Below are 12566 nucleotides of genomic sequence, written 5' to 3' on the forward strand. Positions count from 1 at the left end.
TTTAACTTGTCAACATGAGCACAGTGAGCTCCATCTAATGTAATATTTCTACACAGTGAGTCCCATCTAGTGTAATATATTTTTACACAGTGAGTCCCATCTAGTGTAATATATTTCTACACACTGAGTCCCATCTAGTGTAATATATTTCTACACAGTGAGTTCCATCTAGTGTAATATATTTTTACACACTGAGTCCCATCTAGTGTAATATATTTCTACACAGTGAGTCCCATCTAGTGTTATATTTCTACACAGTGAGTCCCATCTAGTATAATATTTCTACACAGTGAGTCCCATCTAGTGTAATATTTCTACACAGTGAGTCCCATCTAGTGTAATATATTTCTACACAGTGAGTCCCATCTAATGTAATATATTTCTACACTGTGAGTCCCATCTAGTGTAATATATTTTTACACAGTGAGTCCCATCTAGTGTAATATTTCTACACAGTGAGTTCCATCTAGGGTAATATTTCTACAGTGAGTCCCATCTAGGGTAATATTTCACAGTGAGTCCCATCTAGTGTAATATTTCTACAGTGAGTCCCATCTAGTGTAATATTTCTACAGTGAGTCCCATCTAGTGTAATATATTTTTACACAGTGAGTCCCATCTAGTGTAATATTTCTACACAGTGAGTTCCATCTAGGGTAATATTTCTACAGTGAGTCCCATCTAGGGTAATATTTCACAGTGAGTCCCATCTAGTGTAATATTTCTACAGTGAGTCCCATCTAGTGTAATATTTCTACAGTGAGTCCCATCTAGGGTAATATTTCTACAGTGAGTCCCATCTAGTGTAATATTTCTTCACAGTGAGTCCCATCTAGGGTAATATTTCTACAGTGGTTCTCTCTCCAGAAACAGTCAACATGAACACAAACTCCATTTATTTTGTTCCTTTACAACATTAACATAAATCATCTTACAGACAGAAAGACGTAACGACAGAAAATCTGAAAACATACTATAGTTAAAACAACATTTCTCCTACAAATGTAAAAGACATGATAGAGAAACAAGTACATTGGGAATCCTATTACTGGTATATGTACAAACACAGTTTTATTAATTCTTTCAGTAAACTGTTCATATGTAAAGTATGAATTCTTTCAGTAAACTGTTAATCTGTAAAGTATTAATTCTTTCCGTAAACTGTTATTCTGTAAAGTATTAATTCTTTCCGTAAACTGTTATTCTGTAAACTGTTATTCTGTAAAGTATTAACACTTTCAGTAAACTGTTATTCTGTAAAGTATTAATTCTTTCCGTAAACTGTTATTCCGCGATGCTAAAAGGCTCTATGATACCGTAACACCTCAAAACTCCTTCCTGCTACTGAATCAGTGGGGGGGGGGGGGGAATAAAACGCGACACACTTAAAGGGAAACATGTTTAAGGAGGAAAGGAATGTCACCTGTAAAAGAGAGGAAGTGGTCATTTTATAAAACACGAAACTGATCTCAGGTCAGTTTTCATGTAGATTCCCCTACTAGTTATACTAGTTGAGGAAATGGAGACTGGTCCTAGATCTGACTAGTTATAGTTATACTATTTAAGGTTGAGGAAATGGAGACTGGTCCTAGATCTGTGCTTCTGTAGACAGGCACTAGATCAGAAGGTGTCCAACTCATTCCACGGAGGGCAGTCATCTGCTGTTTGATATGTGTCAGTATGAAGTCCATGACAACCAGGTGAGGGGAGGTCCTAGACAACCAGGTGAGGGGAGGTCCTAGACAACCAGGTGAGGGGAGGTCCTAGACAACCAGGTGAGGGGAGGTCCTAGACAACCAGGTGAGGGGAGGTCCTAGACAACCAGGTGAGGGGAGGTCCTAGACAACCAGGTGAGGGGAGGTCCATGACAACCAGGTGAGGGGAGGTCCATGACAACCAGGTGAGGGGAGGTCCATGACAACCAGGTGAGGGGAGGTCCATGACAACCAGGTGAGGGGAGGTCCATGACAACCAGGTGAGGGGAGGTCCATGACAACCAGGTGAGGGGAGGTCCATGACAACCAGGTGAGGGGAGGTCCATGACAACCAGGTGAGGGGAGGTCCATGACAACCAGGTGAGGGGAGGTCCTAGACAACCAGGTGAGGGGAGGTCCTAGACAACCAGGTGAGGGGAGGTCCTAGACAACCAGGTGAGGCGGGGTCCATGAGAACCAGGTGAGGGGAGGTCCTAGACAACCAGGTGAGGCGGGGTCCATGAGAACCAGGTGAGGGGAGGTCCATGACAACCAGGTGAGGGGAGGTCCATGACAACCAGGTGAGGGGAGGTCCATGACAACCAGGTGAGGGGAGGTCCATGACAACCAGGTGAGGGGAGGTCCTAGACAACCAGGTGAGGGGAGGTCCTAGACAACCAGGTGAGGGGAGGTCCTAGACAACCAGGTGAGGGGAGGTCCTAACTAATCACTATGTGTCAGTATGAAGTCCATGACAACCAGGTGAGGGGAGGTCCTAACTAATCACTATGTGTCAGTATGAAGTCCATAACAACCAGGTGAGGGGAGGTCCTAGACAACCAGGTGAGGGGAGGTCCTAACTAATCACTATGTGTCAGTATGAAGTCCATGACAACCAGGTGAGGGGAGGTCCTAGACAACCAGGTGAGGGGAGGTCCTAGACAACCAGGTGAGGGGAGGTCCTAGACAACCAGGTGAGGGGAGGTCCTAGACAACCAGGTGAGGGGAGGTCCTAGACAACCAGGTGAGGGGAGGTCCTAGACAACCAGGTGAGGGGAGGTCCTAGACAACCAGGGGAGGGGAGGTCCTAGACAACCAGGGGAGGTCCTAGACAACCAGGTGAGGGGAGGTCCTAGACAACCAGGTGAGGGGAGGTCCTAGACAACCAGGTGAGGGGAGGTCCTAGACAACCAGGTGAGGCGGGGTCCATGACAACCAGGTGAGGGGAGGTCCTAGACAACCAGGTTATGGGAGGTCCTAGACAACCAGGTGAGGGGAGGTCCATGACAACCAGGTGAGGGGAGGTCCTAGACAACCAGGTGAGGGGAGGTCCTAGACAACCAGGTGAGGGGAGGTCCATGACAACCAGGTGAGGGGAGGTCCATGACAACCAGGTGAGGGGAGGTCCATGACAACCAGGTGAGGGGAGGTCCATGACAACCAGGTGAGGGGAGGTCCATGACAACCAGGTGAGGGGAGGTCCATGACAACCAGGTGAGGGGAGGTCCATGACAACCAGGTGAGGGGAGGTCCATGACAACCAGGTGAGGGGAGGTCCTAGACAACCAGGTGAGGGGAGGTCCTAGACAACCAGGTGAGGGGAGGTCCTAGACAACCAGGTGAGGGGAGGTCCTAGACAACCAGGTGAGGGGAGGTCCTAACTAATCACTATGTGTCAGTATGAAGTCCATGACAACCAGGTGAGGGGAGGTCCTAACTAATCACTATGTGTCAGTATGAAGTCCATAACAACCAGGTGAGGGGAGGTCCTAGACAACCAGGTGAGGGGAGGTCCTAACTAATCACTATGTGTCAGTATGAAGTCCATGACAACCAGGTGAGGGGAGGTCCTAGACAACCAGGTGAGGGGAGGTCCTAACTAATCACTATGTGTCAGTATGAAGTCCATAACAACCAGGTGAGGGGAGGTCCTAGACAACCAGGTGAGGGGAGGTCCTAACTAATCACTATGTGTCAGTATGAAGTCCATGACAACCAGGTGAGGGGAGGTCCTAGACAACCAGGTGAGGGGAGGTCCTAACTAATCAGTGACCTTAATTCATCAATTAAGTACAAGTGAAGCATGAACCTGCAGACCCTCTGCCCTACATGGAATTAGTTAAGACACCGGCTTTAGGTGCTGGACGTGGACAGGATGTGACATCATGGACAGGAAGTAGTGACGTCTAGATGCTGGACGTAGAGAGGATGTCCTCCACCAGGTGTTTGTAGACCCAGGAGTCTCCCTTCAGCCTCTGTCTCCTCACACACACCACCTACAACACACAGCATCAATCATCCATCAATATCAATAATCAATAACGTGATCCCTGCTGGAAGTTAATTATCAATAACGTGATCCCTGCTGGAAGTTAGTAATCAATAACGTGATCCTTGCTGAGTGTTAGTAAGCAATAACGTGATCCCTGCTGGAAGTTAATTATCAATAACATGATCCCTGCTGGAAGTTAATTATCAATAACATGATCCCAGCTGGAAGTTAATAATCAATAACGTGATCCCTGCTGGAAGTTAATTATCAATAACGTGATCCCTGCTGGGTGTTAGTAATCAATAACGTGATCCCTGCTGGGTGTTAGTAATCAATAATGTGATCCCTGCTGGGTGTTAGTAATCAATAACGTGATCCGTGCTGGAAGTTAATTATCAATAACGTGATCCCTGCTGGAAGTTAATTATCAATAACGTGATCCCTGCTGAGTGTTAGTAATCAATAACGTGATTCCTGCTGGAAGTTAGTTATCAATAACGTGATCCCTGCTGGAAGTTAATTATCAATAACGTCATCCCTGCTGAGTGTTAGTAATCAATAACGTGATCCCTGCTGGAAGTTAATTATCAATAACGTGATCCCTGCTGGAAGTTAATTATCAATAACGTGATCCCTGCTGAGTGTTAGTAATCAATAACGTGATCCCTGCTGGGTGTTAGTAATCAATAACGTGATCCCTGCTGGAAGTTAATTATCAATAACGTGATCCCTGCTGAGTGTTAGTAATCAATAACGTGATCCCTGCTGGAAGTTAGTTATCAATAACGTGATCCCTGCTGAGTGTTAGTAATCAATAACGTGATCCCTGCTGGAAGTTAGTTATCAATAACGTGATCCCTGCTGGAAGTTAGTAATCAATAACATGATCCCTGCTGGAAGTTAGCTATCAATAACGTGATCCCTGCTGAGTGTTAGTAATCAATAACGTGATCCCTGCTGGGTGTTAGTAATCAATAACCTGATCCCTGCTGGTGTTAGTAATCAATAACGTGATCCCTGCATCTCCTCACTCCACCACCTACAACACACATCAATAATCAATAGGGTGGTCCACTGTGGCAGCAAGAGGCTGGTCAATAACGTGATCCCTGCTGGTGTTAGTAATCAATAACATGATCAGTAGAAATCAATATGTACCTCAGGTCTGTGCAGTAGACACACCTCCAGCTCAAACGCCATGGTCACCTTCCCAAAGTCCCCCTGGGTACGACACTTCAGAGTATAGCTGAGGAGAGGAGAGGACAGTTTAACGGGAACATTCTACCGTCTGTATTCTGTTTAACGGGAACATTCTACCGTCTGTATTCTGTTTAACGGGAACATTCTACCGTCTGTATTCTGTTTAACGGGAACATTCTACCGTCTGGGTACGACACTTCAGAGTATAGCTGAGGAGAGGACAGTCTGTTTAACAGGAACATTCTACCGTCTGTATTCTGTTTAACGGGAACATCCTACCGTCTGGGTACGACACTTCAGAGTATAGCTGAGGAGAGGACAGTCTGTTTAACGGGAACATCCTACCGTCTGTATTCTGTTTAACGGGAACATTCTACCGTCTGTATTCTGTTTAACGGGAACATCCTACCGTCTACATTCTGTTTAACGGGAACATCCTACCGTCTGTATTCTGTTTAACGGGAACATCCTACCGTCTGTATTCTGTTTAACGGGAACATCCTACCGTCTGTATTCTGTTTAACGGGAACATCCTACCGTCTACATTCTGTTTAACGGGAACATTCTACCGTCTACATTCTGTTTAACGGGAACATCCTACCGTCTGTATTCTGTTTAACGGGAACATTATTCCGTCTATATTGTCAGCACCACTTCACTTCAATTCCTTTTACATGTAAATGCTCTTGTTGAATAAAGGGGATTCTGATAAACAATATTCAGGTAAAGAGAAAAGCTGAGGGAGAAAGACGGAGAGACTGGGAAGAATAGCTGAGAGAGAGAAAGACGGAGAGATTGGGAAGAAAAGCGGAGGGAGAGAAAGACGGAGAGACTGGGAAGAAAAGCTGAGGGAGAGAAAGACAGAGAGACTGGGAAGAACAGCTGAGAGAGAAAGACGGAGAGACTGGGAAGAACAGCTGAGGGAGAGAAAGACGGAGAGACAGGGAAGAACAGCTGAGGGAGAGAAAGACGGAGAGACAGAGGAACAGCTGAGGGAGAGAAAGACGGAGAGACAGAGAAGAACAGCTGAGGGAGAGAAAGACGGAGAGACTGAGAAGAACAGCTGAGGGAGAGAAAGACGGAGAGACAGAAGAACAGCTGAGGGAGAGAAAGACGGAGAGACTGAGAAGAAAAGCTGAGAGAGAAAGACGGAGAGACTGGGAAGAAAAGCTGAGGGAGAGAAAGACGGAGAGACTGGGAAGAAAAGCGGAGGGAGAGAGACGGAGAGACTGGGAAGAAAAGCTGAGAGAGAAAGACGGAGAGACTGGGAAGAAAAGCTGAGGGAGAGAAAGACGGAGAGACTGGGAAGAAAAGCGGAGGGAGAGAGACGGAGAGACTGGGAAGAAAAGCTGAGGGAGAGAAAGACGGAGAGACTGGGAAGAAAAGCTGAGGGAGAGAAAGACGGAGAGACTGGGAAGAAAAGCTGAGAGAGAAAGACGGAGAGACTGGGAAGAACAGCTGAGGGAGAGAAAGACGGAGAGACAGAAGAACAGCTGAGGGAGAGAAAGACGGAGAGACTGAGAAGAACAGCTGAGGGAGAGAAAGACGGAGAGACTGAGAAGAACAGCTGAGGGAGAGAAAGACGGAGAGACAGAAGAACAGCTGAGGGAGAGAAAGACGGAGAGACTGGGAAGAAAAGAAAAGGAGGGAATATTGACTTCCGAGTGGCGCAGTGGTCTAAGGCACTGCATCTCAGTGCAAGAGGCGTCACTACAAACCCTGATTCGATTCCAGGCTGAATCACAACCGGCCGTGATTGGGAGTCCCATAAAGCGGTGCACAATTGGCCCAGCGTCATCCGGTGGAGGCCATCGTTGTAAATAAGAATTTGTTCTTAACCGACTTGCCGAGTTAAATAAACGTTACATAATGAGGGAGGGGCCTGGCTTTCTGAGGGAGGGGCCTGGCTTTCTGAGGGAGGGGCCTGGCTTTCTGAGGGAGGGGCCTGGCTTTCTGAGGGAGGGGCCTGGCTTTCTGAGGGAGGGGCCTGGCTTTCTGAGGGAGGGGCCTGGCTTTCTGAGGGAGGGGCCTGGCTTTCTGAGGGAGGGGCCTGGCTTTCTGAGGGAGGGGCCTGGCTTTCTGAGGGAGGGGCCTGGCTTTCTGAGGGAGGGGCCTGGCTTTCTGAGGGAGGGGCCTGGCTTTCTGAGGGAGGGGCCTGGCTTTCTGAGGGAGGGGCCTGGCTTTCTGAGGGAGGGGCCTGGCTTTCTGAGGGAGGGGCCTGGCTTTCTGAGGGAGGGGCCTGGCTTTCTGTGGGAGGGGCCTGGCTTTCTGAGGGAGGGGCCTGGTTTTCTGAGGGAGGGGCCTGGCTTTCTGAGGGAGGGGCCTGGTTTTCTGAGGGAGGGGTCTGGCTTTCTGAGGGAGGGGCCTGGCTTTCTGAGGGAGGGGCCTGGCTTTCTGAGGGAGGGGCCTGGCTTTCTGAGGGAGGGGCCTGGCTTTCTGAAGGAGGGGCCTGGCTTTCTGAGAGAAAGGCCTGGCTTTCTGAGGGAGGGGCCTGGCTTTCTGAGGGAGGGGCCTGGCTTTCTGAGGGAGGGGCCTGGCTTTCTGAGGGAGGGGCCTGGCTTTCTGAGGGAGGGGCCTGGCTTTCTGAGGGAGGGGCCTGGCTTTCTGAGGGAGGGGCCTGGCTTTCTGAGGGAGGGGCCTGGCTTTCTGAGGGAGGGGCCTGGCTTTCTGAGGGAGGGGCCTGGCTTTCTGAGGGAGGGGCCTGGCTTTCTGAGGGAGGGGCCTGGCTTTCTGAGGGAGGGGCCTGGCTTTCTGAGGGAGGGGCCTGGCTTTCTGAGGGAGGGGCCTGGCTTTCTGAAGGAGGGGCCTGGCTTTCTGAAGGAGGGGCCTGGCTTTCTGAGGGAGGGGCCTGGCTTTCTGAGGGAGGGGCCTGGCTTTCTGAGGGAGGGGCCTGGCTTTCTGAGGGAGGGGCCTGGCTTTCTGAGGGAGGGGCCTGGCTTTCTGAGGGAGGGGCCTGGTTTTCTGAGGGAGGGGCCTGGTTTTCTGAGGGAGGGGCCTGGCTTTCTGAGGGAGGGGCCTGGCTTTCTGAGGGAGGGGCCTGGTTTTCTGAGGGAGGGGCCTGGTTTTCTGAGGGAGGGGCCTGGCTTTCTGAGGGAGGGGCCTGGCTTTCTGAGGGAGGGGCCTGGCTTTCTGAGGGAGGGGCCTGGCTTTCTGAGGGAGGGGCCTGGCTTTCTGAGAGAGGGGCCTGGCTTTCTGAGGGAGGGGCCTGGCTTTCTGAGGGAGGGGCCTGGCTTTCTGAGGGAGGGGCCTGGCTTTCTGAGGGAGGGGCCTGGCTTTCTGAGGGAGGGGCCTGGCCCCACTCTTCTCCAACTGTCTCAGATTTAAATCAGTGACTAAAGGTGCGCTCACCCTTTCTGTGCGAAGTCGACGTGTTTCTCCGGTAGAACGGAGAGGATCTGGTTCAACACCTGGTCCGGGTTGGTCTGACTGGTCAACGTTACATTATACTGGGCCTGGAGAGAGAGAGAGGGGAGAGGGGGGAGAGAGAGGAGAGAGACAGAGAGAGAGGGAGAGCGAGAGAGAGACAGAGAGAGAGGGGAGAGAGAGGGGAGAGAGAGAGGGGAGAGAGAGAGGGGAGAGAGAGAGGGGAGAGGGGGGGAGAGAGAGAGAGAGAGAGAGAGAAGGAGAGAGAGAGAGGGAGAGAGAGAGAGGGGAGAGAGAGAGGGGAGAGGGAGAGAGGGGGAGAGAGGGGAGAGAGAGAGAGAGAGAGAGAGAGAGAAGGAGAGAGAGTCGGTTTGAGTTTATGTAGGGGGGTGTCTATATATATGTACCTTGATCCTGTAGGGGGGTGTCTATATATAAGTACCTTGATCCTGTAGGGGGGGTGTCTATATATATGTACCTTGATCCTGTAGGGGGGTGTCTATATATATGTACCTTGATCCTGTAGGGGGTGTCTATATATATATGTACCTTGATCCTGCGTGGTCCGTCCCGTAGCCCTCGTCTCTTGCTGGGTGTGAGCAGGGTGATGACTTTATCCAGCCCTCTCTCCAGACTGCCGAATACCTTAACCCCCCTTCTCTTCTGGCTGCTGTCACCCCGAGACGCCCCCGCCAGGTCTAACGACCGGGACCTAAGAGACGGACGGACGGAGGACAATGATCTCAAGACCAGTGGATCTTTTTCATATTTTTCTCCCCTATTTCCTGATATCCAATCGGATGTTACGATCTTGCCTCATCGCTGAAACTCCCCAACGGACAAAGGACAGGTCGAAGGTCGAGAGTCACGCGGACACCGAAACATCACCTGTCAAGCCGCTCTGCTTCTTAACACACTGCTCAGTTAACCCGGAAGACATCCTCACCGATGTGTCGGAGGAAACACCTGTCCAACTGACAACCGTAGTCAGCTTGCAGGCGACCGGCCCGCCACAAGGAGTCGCTAGAACACGACGAGCCAAGAACCCCCCCCAGCCAAACCCTCCCCCCCTCCCCCAGCCAAACCCTACCCTCAGTATCTCCATACCTTCTCTCTGGGTTGAAGGCCAGTATCTCCATCATACCTTCTCTCTGGGCTGAAGGCCAGTATCTCCATCATACCTTCTCTCTGGGTTGAAGGCCAGTATCTCCATCATACCTTCTCTCTGGGCTGAAGGCCAGTATCTCCTTCTCTCTGGGCTGAAGGCCAGTATCTCCTTCTCTCTGGGCTGAAGGCCAGTCTCTCCATCATACCTTCTCTCTGGGATGAAGGCCAGTATCTCCATCATACCTTCTCTCTGGGCTGAAGGCCAGTATCTCCATCATACCTTCTCTCTGGGTTGAAGGCCAGTATATCCATCATACCTTCTCTCTGGGCTGAAGGTCCAGTATCTCCACCATACCTTCTCTCTGGGTTGAAGGCCAGTATCTCCATCATACCTTCTCTCTGGGCTGAAGGACTAGTATCTCCGTCATACCTTCTCTCTGGGCTGAAGGCCAGTATCTCCATCATACCTTCTCTCTGGGCTGAAGGCCAGTATCTCCATCATACCTTCTCTCTGGGCTGAAGGCCAGTATCTCCATCATACCTTCTCTCTGGGCTGAAGGTCCAGTATCTCCATCATACCTTCTCTCTGGGCTGAAGGCCAGTATCTCCTTCTCTCTGGGCTGAAGGCCAGTATCTCCATCTCTCTGGGCTGAAGGCCAGTATCTCCATCATACCTTCTCTCTGGGCTGAAGGCCAGTATCTCCATCATAACTTCTCTCTGGGTTGAAGGCCAGTATCTCCATCATACCTTCTCTCTGGGCTGAAGGCCAGTATCTCCTTCTCTCTGGGCTGAAGGCCAGTATCTCCTTCTCTCTGGGCTGAAGGCCAGTCTCTCCATCATACCTTCTCTCTGGGCTGAAGGCCAGTATCTCCATCATACATTCTCTCTGGGCTGAAGGACAGTATCTCCATCATACCTTCTCTCTGGGCTGAAGGACAGTATCTCCATCATACCTTCTCTCTGGGCTGAAGGCCAGTATCTCCTTCTCTCTGGGCTGAAGGCCAGTATCTCCTTCTCTCTGGGCTGAAGGCCAGTATCTCCTTCTCTCTGGGCTGAAGGCCAGTCTCTCCATCATACCTTCTCTCTGGGTTGAAGGCCAGTATCTCCATCACACCTTCTCTCTGGGTTGAAGGTCCAGTATCTCCATCATACCTTCTCTCTGGGCTGAAGGCCAGTATCTCCTTCTCTCTGGGCTGAAGGCCAGTATCTCCATCTCTCTGGGCTGAAGGCCAGTATCTCCATCATACCTTCTCTCTGGGCTGAAGGCCAGTATCTCCATCATAACTTCTCTCTGGGTTGAAGGCCAGTATCTCCATCATACCTTCTCTCTGGGCTGAAGGCCAGTATCTCCTTCTCTCTGGGCTGAAGGCCAGTCTCTCCATCATACCTTCTCTCTGGGCTGAAGGCCAGTATCTCCATCATACCTTCTCTCTGGGCTGAAGGACAGTATCTCCATCATACCTTCTCTCTGGGCTGAAGGCCAGTATCTCCTTCTCTCTGGGCTGAAGGCCAGTATCTCCATCATACCTTCTCTCTGGGCTGAAGGCCAGTATCTCCATCATAACTTCTCTCTGGGTTGAAGGCCAGTATCTCCATCATACCTTCTCTCTGGGCTGAAGGCCAGTATCTCCTTCTCTCTGGGCTGAAGGCCAGTATCTCCTTCTCTCTGGGCTGAAGGCCAGTCTCTCCATCATACCTTCTCTCTGGGTTGAAGGCCAGTATCTCCATCACACCTTCTCTCTGGGTTGAAGGACCAGTATCTCCATCATACCTTCTCTCTGGGCTGAAGGCCAGTATCTCCATCATACCTTCTCTCTGGGCTGAAGGTCAGTATCTCCAGCTCTTCTTCCTCCTTTCTTTCCACTCTCTCCCTCTGTCTCTTCCTCGACGGGTCCTTACAAGTACTGCCTCCTCCTGCAACACACACACACACGGGAAAAGTGTGTAACACATGTCAGTACACACCACATGGGACAGAGAGCAGGGAAAGAGACAGCAACACCTGTCACAGTACACGCCCAGGGACAGACACACACACACACACACACACACACACACTGTCCCCGGTGTGTTAGTCTGGACAGAGCTGTCAGCTGTAGCAGGACAGGAGAGGTGGGTTATAAATTACACAGAGAGAGAATGTGTGTGTGACAATATTATTAGTGAAAAAACAGTCATAGATTTCTATATCTAGTCTGTTTATAGAAATATATTACTATCTCTATCTATATATATCTAGTCTGTCTATCTATATATATCTAGTCTGTCTATCTATATATATCTACTCTGTATATCTATATATATCTACTCTGTATATCTATATATATCTAGTCTGTATCTAGTCTAGATAAACAGACTAGATATAGATAAACAGACTAGATATAGATATATAGATAAACAGACTAGATATAGATAAACAGACTAGATAGATATAGATATATAGATAAACAGTCTGTATATCTATATATCTATATCTATCTAGTCTGTATATCTATATATCTATCTAGTCTGTATATCTATATATATCTAGTCTGTTTATCTATATATCTATCTAGTCTGTTTATCTATATATCTATCTAGTCTGTTTATCTATATATCTAGTCTGTTTATCTATATCTATCTAGTCTGTTTATCTATATATCTAGTCTGTTTATCTATATATATCTAGTCTGTATATCTATATATATCTAGTCTGTTTATCTATATATATCTAGTCTGTTTATCTATATATATCTAGTCTGTTTATCTATATATATCTAGTCTGTATATCTATATATATCTAGTCTGTTTATCTATATATATATCTAGTCTGTTTATCTATATCTATCTAGTCTGTTTATCTATATCTATCTAGTCTGTTTATCTATATCTATCTAGTCTGTTTATCTATATATCTATCTAGTCTGTTTATCTATATATCTATCTAGTC

The 12566-nt window shown here is 48.8% G+C and overlaps 1 protein-coding gene across 4 annotated transcripts in view; it reads right to left on the reverse strand.

Annotated features, from left to right (window-relative positions):
* Window positions 1-881: 881 nt before the first annotated feature.
* The window catches only part of melk (maternal embryonic leucine zipper kinase), a 37532-nt gene continuing 25847 nt past the window's right edge, over window positions 882-12566 (reverse strand). For 2 of the 4 annotated variants that reach the window (XM_055924149.1, XM_055924151.1), the window contains 5 exons: window positions 11446-11551; window positions 9079-9241; window positions 8515-8618; window positions 5125-5212; window positions 882-3970 (listed from right to left, as the gene is read on the reverse strand). In XM_055924149.1, coding sequence (XP_055780124.1) covers window positions 3881-3970; window positions 5125-5212; window positions 8515-8618; window positions 9079-9241; window positions 11446-11551 — 551 coding nt within the window. In that variant the 3' untranslated portion in view covers window positions 882-3880. Of the gene's footprint in view, window positions 3971-5124; window positions 5213-5262; window positions 5474-8514; window positions 8619-9078; window positions 9242-11445; window positions 11552-12566 lie in introns of those variants that run through there. The other 2 variants (XR_008759594.1, XM_055924150.1) reach the window with 2 other exon arrangements.

Source organism: Salvelinus fontinalis, chromosome 5, assembly GCF_029448725.1.
Source record: "Salvelinus fontinalis isolate EN_2023a chromosome 5, ASM2944872v1, whole genome shotgun sequence".
NCBI lineage: Eukaryota > Metazoa > Chordata > Actinopteri > Salmoniformes > Salmonidae > Salvelinus > Salvelinus fontinalis.